This window comes from Embiotoca jacksoni, unplaced genomic scaffold, assembly GCF_022577435.1.
Source record: "Embiotoca jacksoni isolate LCO1_2020_lvr unplaced genomic scaffold, fEmbJac1.0.p SCAF_13, whole genome shotgun sequence".
In the NCBI taxonomy this organism is placed as follows: Eukaryota; Metazoa; Chordata; class Actinopteri; family Embiotocidae; genus Embiotoca; species Embiotoca jacksoni.
This window is the reverse complement of record NW_027185263.1, coordinates 7,299,016-7,313,829: the sequence shown is the minus strand read 5'-3', so window position 1 is coordinate 7,313,829 and position 14,814 is coordinate 7,299,016. Positions and strand designations below refer to the sequence as shown.

Below are 14,814 nucleotides of genomic sequence, written 5' to 3'. Positions count from 1 at the left end.
CTATAGTGCTGGCAACAAACTCTTATAACTTCAATAAATGGGCTGATCAATACTCAACACGAGCAGCCATGTCTGTGTGTGTGTTTGGCGCCAACCAAAACCCCACAGTGTATTCCATCACCCATCCATATCAACGATCACACACACACACACACACAACCTTTCCTTACAAAACCACAAATCAACAACAAACTACATGCATCCAGCATCCAAATATCACAGACAAGACAAATCCATGTGCAAGCTCTCCCATATATATAAACACACACGGTGACTGCTGGTGGGCAACAGTAATAAAGTCTCAGGGTTCGATCGACCACAAGGCTACAAAATGATGGATTACCCAGCAATGCACACACATACGACACATATACAAGACACACACACACACACACACACACACACACACACACACACACACACACACACACACACACACACACACACACACACATACACACACAGAGAAACAGATAAAAGCATGTAAGAGGAACCTTGTTTTAAAAAACTGAGAGCATCGACGGGATGTCACAATTAGCAGCAAACAAAAGTTAAGTAATGACAAGTCCAACTTAAGATTGCATGTTCAGACAAAGTCACAGTTTAAAAGCTTTATGTCATCAGAGCGAAGGAGCTTGCTGTTAGGCACCGTGGAGCTAATGCAAGCCAGACTAGAGATGCTAAGAGCGTCACTGGAGATGGAATAAGTGTGAGAGAGATGAGCTGAGACGAATTGCAGTGATAAAGTGGGACTACAAACTTGTTTCCCAGGATCCTTTGTCATTTCTTTTCAGTGTTTTTCACCTTACGCACTATGACTGAATAAATAGTGACATATCCCTTCGTGCACAGGCAGTTAGTATCTTTTATCTCAGCTCTCATGCTCCCTAAGAACTTGGTCTGAACATGAAGGAAAAGTTCAGGAAGTTACCCCATTATTGACTCTGATTAACCTCTATATCATCTGTTGGTTGAATCTGACACCTGATCAATGAATCCAGCTACTCTGGTTACATTGTAGCTTTACCTGGAAATATCTTGTGTGACATCATGCAATTTAGAATAAGCTAGACCGGTTATTCATTGGAATAAAAACAAAAACAAAACAAAAAACATTACTGAATTAAACAGGTCTTAAAAGATTATGTGCCAATGTTGTTTTCATCATAGCGCAAAAGTGCTTTATGATGAAATGGGGTCAAATGTGATATTAATGTTTGTTTGTTAAAGTATATATCGAACAATCTATTTAGAATAATCTGCTTATTTGTTTTATTTCATCTGACAAGCAGAAGCCACAAAAGAAAATGTGTTGACTAAAACTCTGGTAAGGCAAGATTTTTCTTTTCATTCCAATAAATATGCCACTTTTAAACTGTTACAGTAAATACAGGGTATTTTGTTACTACGTAATGCATGCGCTGTATACATGAAATGCGTGCAAAAATGAAGAGAAAAGAAAAAAAATACTGCTAATTATTAACTTTAAGTAGAAACCTTTTCCATATTTCTGGCACGTTTTACATAAATGTCCCCCTAAAAAGTACATCTGACCAATTTTTTTTACATTTTATATTTTAGCTGAAATACAAAAGTAAAAGGTGGAAGCATTATGTAGTTTGTGTTAATAAGGTGCGTGACGTGCTCACAAATCATGTGGTGTGTTTGTGTGAGTAAAAAAGTGAGTCAGTCTCTGCTCTGACTCATCCTTTACCAGAAGATTGAACTAACATCACTTATGCTATCACACACTTCACATTGCGAACCTCATTTCCTGCACTGATCTTTCTGCAGCACTTATTGCATTTATTGTAAGCTGAAACAATAAGACAGGCCTTTTAAAAGGGTTAAATCTTCTCTGATGGGTTGGCTTCAGTCCTCCTCATCATTCCTGACTCCTATAGCCTTTTGCACAATTTATGCTCTATCGTTCTTGAGGCTTAAAAAAAAATACAAACATTCTCAATCTGCCCACTGCACCTCACCAGCAAATGGACCACAGATACTAAATCATGCCAAATTGCCTTTCACATTAAAATTAACATTGATATTTCCTGTATGCGTACAGCGTTCATGTTTTAATTTGAGAGGTCCCTGTTTGAATAAAATATACTGAAAGGAACTCTGTTCTTTCTTCGTCTTGTGAGAATTACCTGCAGCACCCTTAAGCATTAACCTCTCATGCTCCAGTGGAGTGACTGACAGCAGGGATCTGCATAATATCACACTGTTCAGGTTCAGTTTACATATCTATCTATGTATAAAAGTAAATGTAGCTCTCAGACCTTCATGGATAGATGGTTTTACATGGATGTTATTTGCATGATAACAAGCTGTTGCTCTAAAAAAGAAAGAAAAAAAGGAAAATCCCTTCATTTCATCACTTTACAACACACCTACTTCAGATGTCTCCCATTTCAATTAGCAAAGGCCAGATTTGAACTGGACGAGACAATTGAGACAAACTTGATGAAGGTCATATCCCTGCAGTGGCCAACTGTTCTCAGATCTTCTTATTACTGATGGTACAACCCTCAACAGACACAACCATCAATATCTGTGCATACGGCTCAGGAAAGAGCATGATTATGGGTCGAGGAATGGTTAGGGTTAGGCAGCAAGGTTGATTAAAGGCTGTGGTTTAAATTGAATATAAAAAAGTGTGTAATTCCAGATCTGTGATGGGACACAAATCTCAGCCTTGTACATGAAAGTAAAGTTCAAAAGGGAAAAACTATAGGCCATTCTAGAAATTCAGTACACTACAATTTACATATATTGGCACTGCAAATGAAGTAAACAGTGTGGCTTTTATGCAACAAAGCAAGTAAAAGTGCAGTTGTCAGGGTGGTGTTGAAGCACATCACTTTCATCTAATGGATTTCCAGATATGACAGTTAGCGGACCAAAAGCCCTTTCTTGTAATGTTACAGAAAGTGAAAAGTCATTTGTGGATCCTCTCTGCGATTTGGATCAGCTCCATATTTAATAAGTTCCTAAGCCCATGCTACACTCTTCCACTAAGTTTCATACAAACAAACAAACAAAACAATCAGCATAATATTGTACCAAAACCCAAACTGTTACATGTGTCAACATTTTGATACTTCATCTTTTTAAATCGAATTTAGCTCTTAATTACATACATATATATATATATAAATCAGCTACCTTCAGTAGTTACAGTATATTTATATGTTTATCCAAATATGACTGTAGGATCCGTAACAGTCTGCAACAATGAACTCATTGTTGTTTGATTCTAAGCGTACACGACAATGGACAATACATACAAGCAATGAGTGAAAGCAATAAATCCATAGACTTCACACATTTTATAGGTCTGAAGTTGGTGTGAAGTATTGAACACGTTCCCACGGTGACGTACGATTGCTAACACGTGCAGTATCCAGGGTGTCGGCATGACCGTGATGACACCACCGCATCACCACATCATCACATCATGACCAGCGCCCATTCTTTGATGATGTCACAACAAAGACAGCCAATCCTGGATTAGCTCCAGTGGGAACAGAGAGCCAATCAATAGCAGCTGTTTACAAGTTCGTGACCCCACTCTCTCAGATACGCACATTCGAATTTGAACCAGGTCAACTCGGTAAGCGCACGAAATCCAAACACACACACACACACACACACACACACACACACACACACACACACACACACACACACACACACACACACACACACACACACACACACTTTAAGGAAAGTCCTCCCGCATGTACAGATCAAAATGACATGGGTATCAAAGCAGAGCTCATCGTTTGGTGCTAATTGTTTACATCTGCTGATTCTTTAAACACTCTGCTTGATCTCTGGCTGATAAACAAATAATCAGATATGACTCTCTGATCTGGGAAAGATTCAAACACTCACCCAGTAAGCGGGGGGTTAAGCAGCTAACACACACAGAGTTCATGAAGAGGTAAAAGCACAACCCACAAGAGATTTGAAAACACATATTCTGCTTAGAAATATATAAAAATAACACACTTAAAACAAACAAATAAAACAGAAATGCAAAATTGACTTCATATGTGTGTATCTCTGAGGGCTTTTTTTTTGATAACAGAGAAACTCTGCGCAGCTTAATGTAACTAAGAAACTGCATTTTTGTAGAGTTGCAGTATCTATCAATCTGAGGAGCTTCTTCTGAAGTGTTTACCTAAACACAAACCTTGTTAATTAACAAGGTTTGTGTTTAACCTTGTTAATTGAAGATTTGTTGTCAAGATAAACATCAGATAAATTCGCAAAAGGTGAACATAAATAGATTTGTGTACCTTTGGCAGCCTCTCAGGGTCACCAGGGTGTCGAGGGATGACCTTCTGAAGCCTCTGGAAACCGTAATCGATGGTTGGTTCATTCAGTGCTGCAGGGGACAGAAAAAGAAACGGAAAGAAGGGAGGATGAGTAAAATGGGAACTTCCTAGACAAAGTCCATGTTCAGTTTAAACACCATGTTGCACTCTTGAGTGTAGTTTAAGCTTTTCTACCATAACTCCTTAACTTCATTACAAGTAGTCTATTGGTTAAGTCATTCACCACATTATACCTGTGATAGTTGATTTTTTTTTTAGACCATATAGGGCCAGAAAAATAAACTGTAGACACAACTGACATATATTATTTTAAGGTCATATGGTAACTTGTTTGTAACAAGTGTAAGAAGTAACACATTCAGCAGATGCTGAGCAACATTATCTTTCTTTTGGAGTTGTGTTTATGCCCACCTAAAGTCTAATATTCACTCTCCTGATAGCTCTTGCCTTGGCCTTCACCAACTCCTGAAAAACATAACGTGCTCCTCAGCCGCTAAATGCTCCACTATGTTCACTAGTCTGTTGCCAACTTTGGTTGTCTGGTATTGAGTAAGTGGAAGGCATTACAGTTTTAGCTGCCAGCTTGTGTCTGAAAACAACGCTGATGAGAGTGGTGAGGCTGAACCAAAAGAGTAAAGTTTCTGAGCTCTATTGAGAGAGGAGAACGGCAGAGTCAGATGGTGATGATCTGTGGTTTAATAAGTGATCACAACAAGCAACACCTCTCACATACAAGTAGCCATGTGATCCATTCTTAAAATAAAAATATTGATTATAGCCACTGAATAGATATTTTCTGGAATTGTTGTTTCCTGTTTGATACGATTGTCCATCAGCTCTTTCACCATTTCCACCATCTGCTGTTCCTCTGCTTTGTTTTTCCATCTTCAACCACTTTTATGGTCTAAAACGAAATTGCTGATTTCAAGCAAAATCCCTTCAGTGTCATATATTGTAAAATGTAGTGCAAGAAACTGGCTAGTAAGTCTTAAGAGGAAACAGAGCCAACTCTTGCTTCTCGCCTCGAGTCTTCAGGAATATCAGTGACTTTCCTGCAGCATTTACATTTAACGTATTACTCATTTGATGCAAAGTCACACAAACTCCAATGTTTCTGTGGATGCATTATGATACATGATAAACCAAAGATACCAAGGGATTCCCATCCTTCACTTCACCATCCTTCCAGCCTTATTAATTTCAGATGATCAAGTGTCTTGTTTTAAAGAATTTAGTGTTAAAATGTGATGTGTTGCACTTTTAATGTTGCTTTTGCTGCTGTTTGTCCTGAGAGTGCAAACATGATAAACAGACTCACAACATCTGTGGCAGCCAGCAGGGGGGATTAGACTGGTGAGGAGAGAGGATGACATCCCATTTTGTGACATTTTGTTCCCAAGCACCACGCTGGTATCAAGTCTGTTTTTTTTTTGTGTGTAAAACTGGGTTGGAAAATAATGAACCTGCTCAGCATGATCTCCACGAACTGACAGAAGCCTGGAGGTTAGAGAGGCGGGCTTGTGACTGAAAGGTTGGCAGTTCAAAATCTGGCTGGGAAACTCACTGAGGGAACCACATCTCTCAGCAACTACTGTGGAGATTCTCTTAAAGCAGAGCATATGCTCCATTTGAGATTTAACTACTTAAAAATGTTCCCCTATTGTGAGGAATTAAACTGGAAAACCTTCTCTAGTCTGAATGTAAGAGAACAAACAGAGGTTTCTTATATGCTTTTATACTTAGAGAATCACAGATATGTCCACTAAGAAGCAGTCTCAAGTTTAACAACCTGAGACTAAATAGACTAATAGACATCAATTCACAGCGGTGACAAAACATTGAGTGTGACTGTGAGCATTAAAGATTTATTAACATAAATGAGAGTAACAAGATGGACAATATCTAGTGCCTTGAAGAAGAAACCAGTTCGCTCTGCTAGATCACTCGTGGAAGTTAGAGAAGATCTCCGCAATGGTTAGCCTGAGTGCGTGGGCCATTTTATCTCTGGAGAGTCTCTGCTTTGAACGTTTTTACATGTTATTTTTTAGTGCTTTGTTTTGCATAAACAAAATTCTTGTCACCACCGTTGTATTTGGGTGGTGGCAGAAGTGTCAGAAATTCATGTCAAACACTGGACAAACTATCCACATTGTTAAATACGACCAGAGCTACATGAAGAAATAATTCAGGAGAAATGACCCTTGAAACGATGTCAAATTCTGATACTGATGTTACACTATAGGTATCAGTGGCCACACCGTGTGATGGAGTGCAGACATTTAAATGCTGCATGTAAAAATGTGCAGAGAAGGATAAGACCTGGTGGAGTAACTAATGGTGTCAAAAGCATTTGTATGATAATATCACTGCAGCTACAATCTAAAGGGTTTTAAAGAACGCTTAGTGTTCACTTTAATGTTCCTCTATAGTCTTTAACCAATCAATACGTCAATCAAGTCAAGCTCTGAAAGCTCTGTCAGTGACACTTTAAAGGATTCTGTGTGTGTGTTTCTGTTTATTTATACGTGCTGAGATGTGCCTTCATTTCATTGTTGAACCCTGTATGCGCTAGTTACTGCGTGTGTGTGAGAGAGGAATAAGAGAAAAAGAGAAGAGACAGAGGTAGATGAATAGATGTAGGTGTGGGATGCAGAGGGTGTGTGCACGATGTCCAAGTGTGCAGCTGCAGTGGTATTTGGTACTTTCCACATCGAGCACTCATAAATTACTTGCAGCTGAATGTCTTGTGTTGTTTCCTAGTTTTGTGTGTGTGTGTGTGTGTGTGTGTGTGTGTGTGTGTGTGTGTGTGTGTGTGTGTGTGTGTGTGTGTGTGTGTGTGTGTCTGTTTTAAATGTATGTTTTATTATCAAATCACACCCAAGTCTCTGGTTTCTGTTATGTCCTAAAGCGCTCAATTTGTTAGCAACATAACTTCATAAATTGTGAGCTGTAAAAATACCAGCTGTATAAACGGTCATGGACAATACTTCCCTCTGCTCCAAGGAAACTTTCTGGACAAAGTTGTGACTTTATGACTCGGGTATGATAAATGTGAATGTGACTAAGTGATCTGAAAGGCAGCAGGTCATAGAGTAACAGAAGAAACTCTGAAGCAAAGGAGAGACGAAGGGGAAAAAAGACTAAAAAGACTAAAATTCAGGTGTGAGGAGAGAGGTGAGGGAATGAGGATAAGAGAGCGATGTGTTAAACTATAAAAAATTTAAAAAAAAAACGCCCAACAACTCAGTCACAGTTGAGAAAAACAAGAAATTACAAAAACAGCTGTCTAACAGTCGGTGGCATATCAACTGTCAGAATTAACTGCCAGTGTCAGATCCACACTGTCTGTACATCTCTGGAGACGTTTAACTGATGCCAACGATAATATAACACACACACGCACACACGCACGCACAAGTGCACGCACGCTAGCACATACATACGCACACGTACATGTACATAAGAGCATGACTTAGAGTGGTTTCAATGCCTGAGGCCTTTACTAACTCTTTACTAACGGAACAATATGCTTCTTAAAAAAAAGCTGAATGGTGAGTTTGTGTGTTTATGGATTTATGTGTGTGTGTGTGTGTGTGTGTGTGTGTGTGTGTGTGTGTGTGTGTGTGTGTGTGTGTGTGTGTGTGTGTGTGTGTGTGTGTGTGTGTGAGCATGAGCAGGCCAACGTACAGAGAGCGTGTGCATTTTGAAACCAAAAGGTCAGGTTTCCCAAACGATTTCTTTGGCGGTTTCTTTCCGCGCAGAAACAGAAATAGTATCAGTGCAGCAGAAGTCGTCCAATTGATTACACATCAGCTTCAAAAGGCATCGGTATTACCAGTTGAGCTGCACTCCACACGGAAACACAAACACCAAACACTGGGGGGTTTCCAGTGGCCGGTTTTGATGGGTGGAAGCGGACATATGAAGAACAAGAATTCTGTGTTTGTAATTCAACAAATACACTAGTTTTATTTGATTTTTTTTTAAGTTCTGGTGTTCCTAAATATCGAAAATGTCCGTTATCATGATGTTTAGGCCCTAAATGTGTGAGAACAACAACGAGGCTGCAGCGGCGTGGACGAGGTGGTGACATTGACTCTGTTTCATCTCAAATAACTCTCCCACCCTGCTGCCGGTCTCAGCACGAATCCCTCCTGCTCTCCTTTACCTCTCCCCTCCGCCCTTTCTTCTGCTTCACCTCCCTCTTCCTCTCCCTTAACTACACCTTCTGCCACTTTCACCCATCCATCCCTCCATTCCTCCATCACTCCTCCTCCGGCCTCGTTCTTCCCTCTCCCACTCGAGAGCTGCCACCAGATCAATACTCATTGAAGTTTCATGAGGACACGCCATCCACTCCTCTTTCACAATAAAATGTGAACAGAGGAGGCAGACCGACGAAGAGATGAGGGGGACGTGGCAAAGAGTGAAAAAGCATGAAAGCTATATGTCAAACATTTCTTATGTGCACTTATTATAAGATAGAGATTTTTTGTGTTTTTCTAGTTATCTTTTGGTGGTGTTTAAAGAAAACAATGCACAGAAGAGAAGAAAAGAGCAGTATGGGAGCAGGAAGGGAGATAAAAAAATAAATAAAAAAAAAAACAGGGTGAAGCTGGGTGGGTGAAAGGACAGAGAGGGCTGATGTAAAAGGAGAAGAAGCAGAGGAGGAGGTGGAAGATAAGAAGAGGTGTGGTAATATCGATTCTCTGGCCAGCCAGCAGTTCAATACCACTGAATTATTGCTTCATTCTTCCCCTTATGAGATGAGATCTCTTTCTCTTGAGCTTGTCTTCTCCTTCTGTGACTTTCTGCGTGTTTGTGTGTGTATGTACATGTGTGTATCTGCATGTGTGTGTCAGTATATGCGTGATCCATTTATGAGTGGATCAATACTTTACAATCTGGTTTTAAAAGTGCAGCTTTCTGTCTCTCCTCTTTATATGTATGTCTATCTTTATTTTTTTCTGTCTCTCTCTTCCTATTTATTTCAGTTTCTTCGTCTCTCTTTTTGGTGCCTTCAAAAAAGAAAGTTAAGTTGCTTGAAAATGAGAAGAAATCTTCATCTTTCACGAAAAGTTTCTTCTCAACAGCTGAGCTGTGGATTTTCTCATGCAGTTGTACTAGTGATGAATCAGCTGTATACGGTATTTGAGTGTGCATGTATGGGTGTTGTGTGTGAATACACATGTGTTTATAACGCTAGTATGTGTGTGTAAGCATTCATTGATTGTCACTTTGTACCATTGTGTGTTTATAGGAGTGTGTGATGTCGAGAATGTTAATTTTTCCCATCAGGCAGATGAAGCAGCCATACGGCACCACGTGTATGTGTGTCTATGTGCTGTGTGCTGTGTGTGTGTGTGTGTGTGTGTGTGTGTGTGTGTGTGTGTGTGTGTGTGTGTGTGTGTGTGTGTGTGGTAGACCATCTGTTTACCAGACTACTCACCATCTTTCCCTCATATCACTGATTTACAATTACTTTCAACTCCTGCCCCTGTTTGAAAGTGTGTGTGTGGTAAGTTGTGTAAGACATGACCCCATGCAAGTGTGGCTTTGTGTGTGTGTTTACGTGTGTGCATGTGTGTGCTCGTGAGCACATTTAATTGCTCGGGCCTTACACCCAGAGGCAACCACAGCTAAAGCATTGAAAAACCACAGCAGCCAATCAGCTTTCATCGCCGTGACCTTTCACCGGTGACTTCCAGAAAGAAGTCGACCTTGAGGCGGAGTCCGGCAACCGCAGTAACGGATCGCGTTTCCTGGGTCACATGTTGAAGTGATCAGCCAATAGCAAGGTCACGGGGGGTCATCTCCGCCCAATAGCAGAAGCAGTTAGACGCCAGACGGACCAATTACCAGCCGGCTAGCCTCAGGGTCAGACCAAAGATGTTTTGACTGAGGAACATTGAAGTAGGCACACAGGCCGAATAGCTTTGTCTTTGCAAAGAAATTGACTTTCAAATACAGCTCTTAAAACAATTCACATCAGTAAAAAAATACTCACAAAAGTCACTTGATGTCTTCAAAACTTCGTGAAGATGTTGTCTAACAAAAGCCAATATTCTTGGTCTGCTCTGACTGCAATTTCCAGGGAGCACAAAAAGTACTTGACTTCCTCTACCTTCCTTATTATCTTATTTTGTATTATTTGCCAAAATAATTCTACAGGCGACATTTTGTCCTCTGCATTTTAATTAATGCATATTGAGCTTATTTTAATAAAAGATTCTACAGAAGACAAATTAAATTTGTTCTTTCTTTTCTAACACCACACGACTAGCTGAAGCTTGAAATACAAAAGTCATCATTGTCTACAGGAAATGTTGAAGCTTTTGAAGCCAAAAGTAAAACTAGCATTATATCCACTAATTTTTTTTTTCATCTTCATTGATCAGGTTTAAATCGTCATCGTTGTCTTTGGTTAATTACCGGCATCATAAAAACACTTGTGCACTAAAGAATTTCTACAGCAGCTGTATTTTTTCTCCTGTCTCTCACTAAATGACGTCATCACCATGGTGTGATGGAGCCATGTTGAGCGGATCAATACCAGACATCACATCACCCTCATCCATTTCCACATGTATGTGCGAACGAAACGAGCAAACGCACGCACACACACACACACACACACACACACACACACACTTTCTTCTTTTTCTCCTCCTCTCTTCTCAATTTACCAGGAAAACGCTCATTTACAGTCAACAGTCCGGTCAGAAATCACACACTCAACATTGCGTGTGTGTGTGTGTGTGTGTGTGTGTGTGTGTGTGTGTGTGTGTGTGTGTTAGTAAACTGGGTGTTCTGGATGATTTCACTAATAGTTTCAGTATGGAGGGCTATAAAGAGCAGACTGTTTAATTGTAGCTAGTTTTAACGAGCCTCTGATTATGGCAACATTCTAACGAGTGCGGGTCGTTAATGTTGACTAATCTACAGTCATTAGTTCAACACTGTCTGGCCTGAAAGTGAACTGCAACTCACAGACACAACTTACACACACATGCAGACACAGTCTCTCTCTCTCTCTCTCTCTCTCTCTCTCTCTCTCTCTCTCTCTCTCCCTCACACACGTGCATGCCACGCACAAACAAAAACCAGAAATAAAAATGGAAAGAGAAGAAAAATACTACAATACACGTCAATCAAGAGCATGTACATGTGTATTTGTACGTGTGTGTGTGTGTGCGCTTTGGACCTACCTGTATATATGAACCTTCCTGGTGTGCCTTTGCAGAACTGTTTGGACTTGTAAGACAGAGTGACCTCTACGACCCCTGGGATGTGTCTGGGAGGCGTCTGCACCCGGATGGCGTGCGGCGTAATCAGCTTAAAAAAAAATGGAAAGAAAAGGGGGATTAAGAGTCACCACACATGATGGGAACAAAATAAAACAGTTTTATGCATCAGGACAGTACAACATCTTGAGTTTTGATTTTGTGTAGCTGGGTTATCTTTTCACTAAACATTTGCAGTCAACAACCAAAGAACTTCTCTTTACTTTAAATCTAATAACCGTGGATACAGTTCTGTGTGTTCGTCTGTGTGTGTTAGAGCATGTTTTTATGAACTTTCTTGCTTGGAGCGCTGCTCTAAAGTTTATTTTAGTTTGTGGGTTGTAGATGCATTGCATTTACACTTGTTAATGTGGTGAAAGGCATCTTGAACCGACCTGTATTTACATTTGGATTTGAGGCATTTTTGAATGAATGTGAATGTGATGTGTGCTGGAAACACGGTTTCCATTTTTTCCTTTTCGCAAACATTTGGAAGGAGATGCTCTTATATCCAAAGTAGACCACATTTGCGTTGATACCAGGCTGAAAAAACAGTTTTTATTTTCAGCTGTATGTGAAAAACATAAACCATTCATCACATTTCTATGGAGGATTTTCATAAACAGTTTTCAGTATTTGGCCCAGGTCTGTGTAAAATCTGTAGGCAGCAGAGAGAGATGCAGACAAACAGGACTTGGCAAACATGCAATCGCTTTTCACCGACAGAATTTTTCAAACTTTGTTTTCTTGCTTCGGAATCAATAATCAGATTGAGTGCAAATGAAGCATTTGGTTGGCCAAAATCCATTCGGAGCCAGTCTGAGGAACGCCAGGAGAGCTGAGTCAGTTTGAACTGAACTGAACTGAGACTCTGTACACATGTTAGTGTGTGTAAGTGCGGCTCTCAACACTGTAAACAAACCCCTCCGCTCTTAACACACACACACACACACACACACACACACACACACACACACACACACACACACACACACACACACACACACTGTTGTTGTTGGAAGCGAGCCATGGTCGCTCGGCACACACGGTGAGTGGAGTCAGAAGACAAATAAACATTCTGTAGAGGAGTGGATCTGGGGAAAAGTATCATAGTGAGCTCTGTGTGTGTGTGTGTGTGTGTGTGTGTGTGTGTGTGTGTGTGTGTGTGTGTGTGTGTGTGTGTGTGTGTGTGTGTGTGAGTGTGAGTGTGTGTGCGAGTGTTTTTGTGAGCATTAGGCCGATGGCTATCAAAATCTGCTGATTTGAACAGTATTCCGGAGAGAGAGACAGAGGGACTGTGGGTGAGGAAGGTGCAGAGGGGGCGGCGGTCGCTTGTTGGTGGGGACTCATTAGAGGCAAACCTCATTTAGACAAACATGAACAAACACGCACACATGCATTTGATCACACACAGTTAAGAGCCTGACCATGAAGAAAAGTATGTTTTCATACTGAATTACTTCCAACGGTTCAAGGGCAAAAACACACAGTCTGAGGGGTTGAAACAACATGGAGACAGGATGATGACTTCTGATAAACTGACCTCGCTCCAAACCAGCATGGTACCGAAGATAACTTGGAGACCATCGAAGAAGTTGTCTCCTATGATGATGACTGTAGCACCTCCTGTAGTCCACCCCTCACTGGGACTGATGGCTTTAATGCAGGGAGCTGCTCCTGCGGGGAATAGAGGGGAGCAAGATGACAGCCAAGAGAAAAGAGGGGGAAAAAAGGAGGAAAATAATTATTAACACATTTGTTGGCACTTGAGATGCTCTTGACGTGAAATTTTACTCGACAAGTAGAAAAACATTTGTTTCCTTTAAACAACCACCAAGTCTCCAAACAGGGAAGGAAATCTGGCTCGAAGCATTTTTGTCCCTGTTGCATCTACACCTCATAATTCTTCATGCTACACCCTTGGATTCTGGCTGCGTTCCAGATCATCACACTTACACACTGAATATACGGCCGATTCAAAGTCTGAGTCCTTTTCAATTGGTCCTTGAGAGAAGTTTCTCCTTGTAAATAATTCTACTGAGTAAAATGAGAAGATAAACACACAAAACAACTGTTGATGTTTCTTTTCCATTTTAAACATTATTCAATTTTTGAGGACTTTTTAATTACTCGAATGCATATTAGATTGTCAGAATAACAGAATTTAACCAATTGTACAGACAAATTACACACTTTTTGATGGAGCTAAAATCTCTGGAACCGTATGAGTTAACCTTAGTATTAACCCTCGTGTTGTCCTTGGGTCAAAATGACCCGCAGCTGTGTTCAACCAAGTTCTATTTTATTTCTATATTTTTATATTTTTGGGGATTTTTTGTTTTAAAGAAACCCTCACAGCATCCTTATCACCAATGATCCCAAAAAAATATGAAAATATAGAAATAAAATAGAACTTGCTGCGGGTCATTTTGACCCAAGGACAACACGAGGGTTAAGTTTTATTTATTGCTGTTAAAAGACAACTCTTTCAAAATACGAGACAGGAAAAATGTTCACATTCTTGTCTTATCATGTAATCTTTTATTAATGCTGAATGCAGCGTGGTTTAAAAGCATCAGTTTGACAGAACCTCTGCTGTTTATTTAGTGTTTGTTTATCCCAAAGCTTGACTGATATGAGATTAAGGGTGTTCATTTTTTAAACTAATGATATGACATTGATAAAAACACACACAGAAGGTTTAATACGCATCATATTGCTTCAAACAGAATGGATACAGCCAGCTTATGTCACTTCAACATGAAGCATTGTGTGTATCAGCTCATACGATCCAATCCCAAATCATAACGACAAAAGCCTGTCTGTCAAAAAAAATCAGCTTTCACTGTTTTGTCAGTGTGTGTGTGATTATCGGTATTCAGCTGAATTACAACAACACTCCTTAGTCTGGGTTCGTTTATGAAAAAAAAAAAGTATAATGATATTAGATCTAGCAACTCACACACACGGCACCGCACCATGAGTTGTGTGTGTAGTGGGTTGGATTAGCCAGATGGAGGGGCAGGAATCACCTGATAGGATTAAACCATCAACCATCTGGTGGCCATGCTGCTTACGCTCAAACACATTCATGAACAGACACACAGACACACACACGCACGCGCGCACGCACGCACGCACGCACGCACGCACACACGCACGCACACACACACACACACACA

At 40.3% G+C, this 14,814-nt stretch overlaps 1 protein-coding gene across 2 annotated transcripts in view; it reads right to left on the bottom strand.

Moving 5' to 3' along the window:
• The window catches only part of LOC138196253 (transcription factor COE1-like), an 89,410-nt gene that overhangs the window by 14,743 nt on the left and 59,853 nt on the right, over window positions 1–14,814 (bottom strand). The window contains exons 9-11 of one of the 2 annotated variants that reach the window (XM_069146130.1): window positions 13,176–13,309; window positions 11,558–11,684; window positions 4,311–4,399 (exon numbers count right to left, since the gene is read on the bottom strand). In XM_069146130.1, coding sequence (XP_069002231.1) covers window positions 4,311–4,399; window positions 11,558–11,684; window positions 13,176–13,309 — 350 coding nt within the window. The remainder of the gene's footprint in view (window positions 1–4,310; window positions 4,400–11,557; window positions 11,685–13,175; window positions 13,310–14,814) is intronic. The other variant, XM_069146131.1, reaches the window with a different exon arrangement.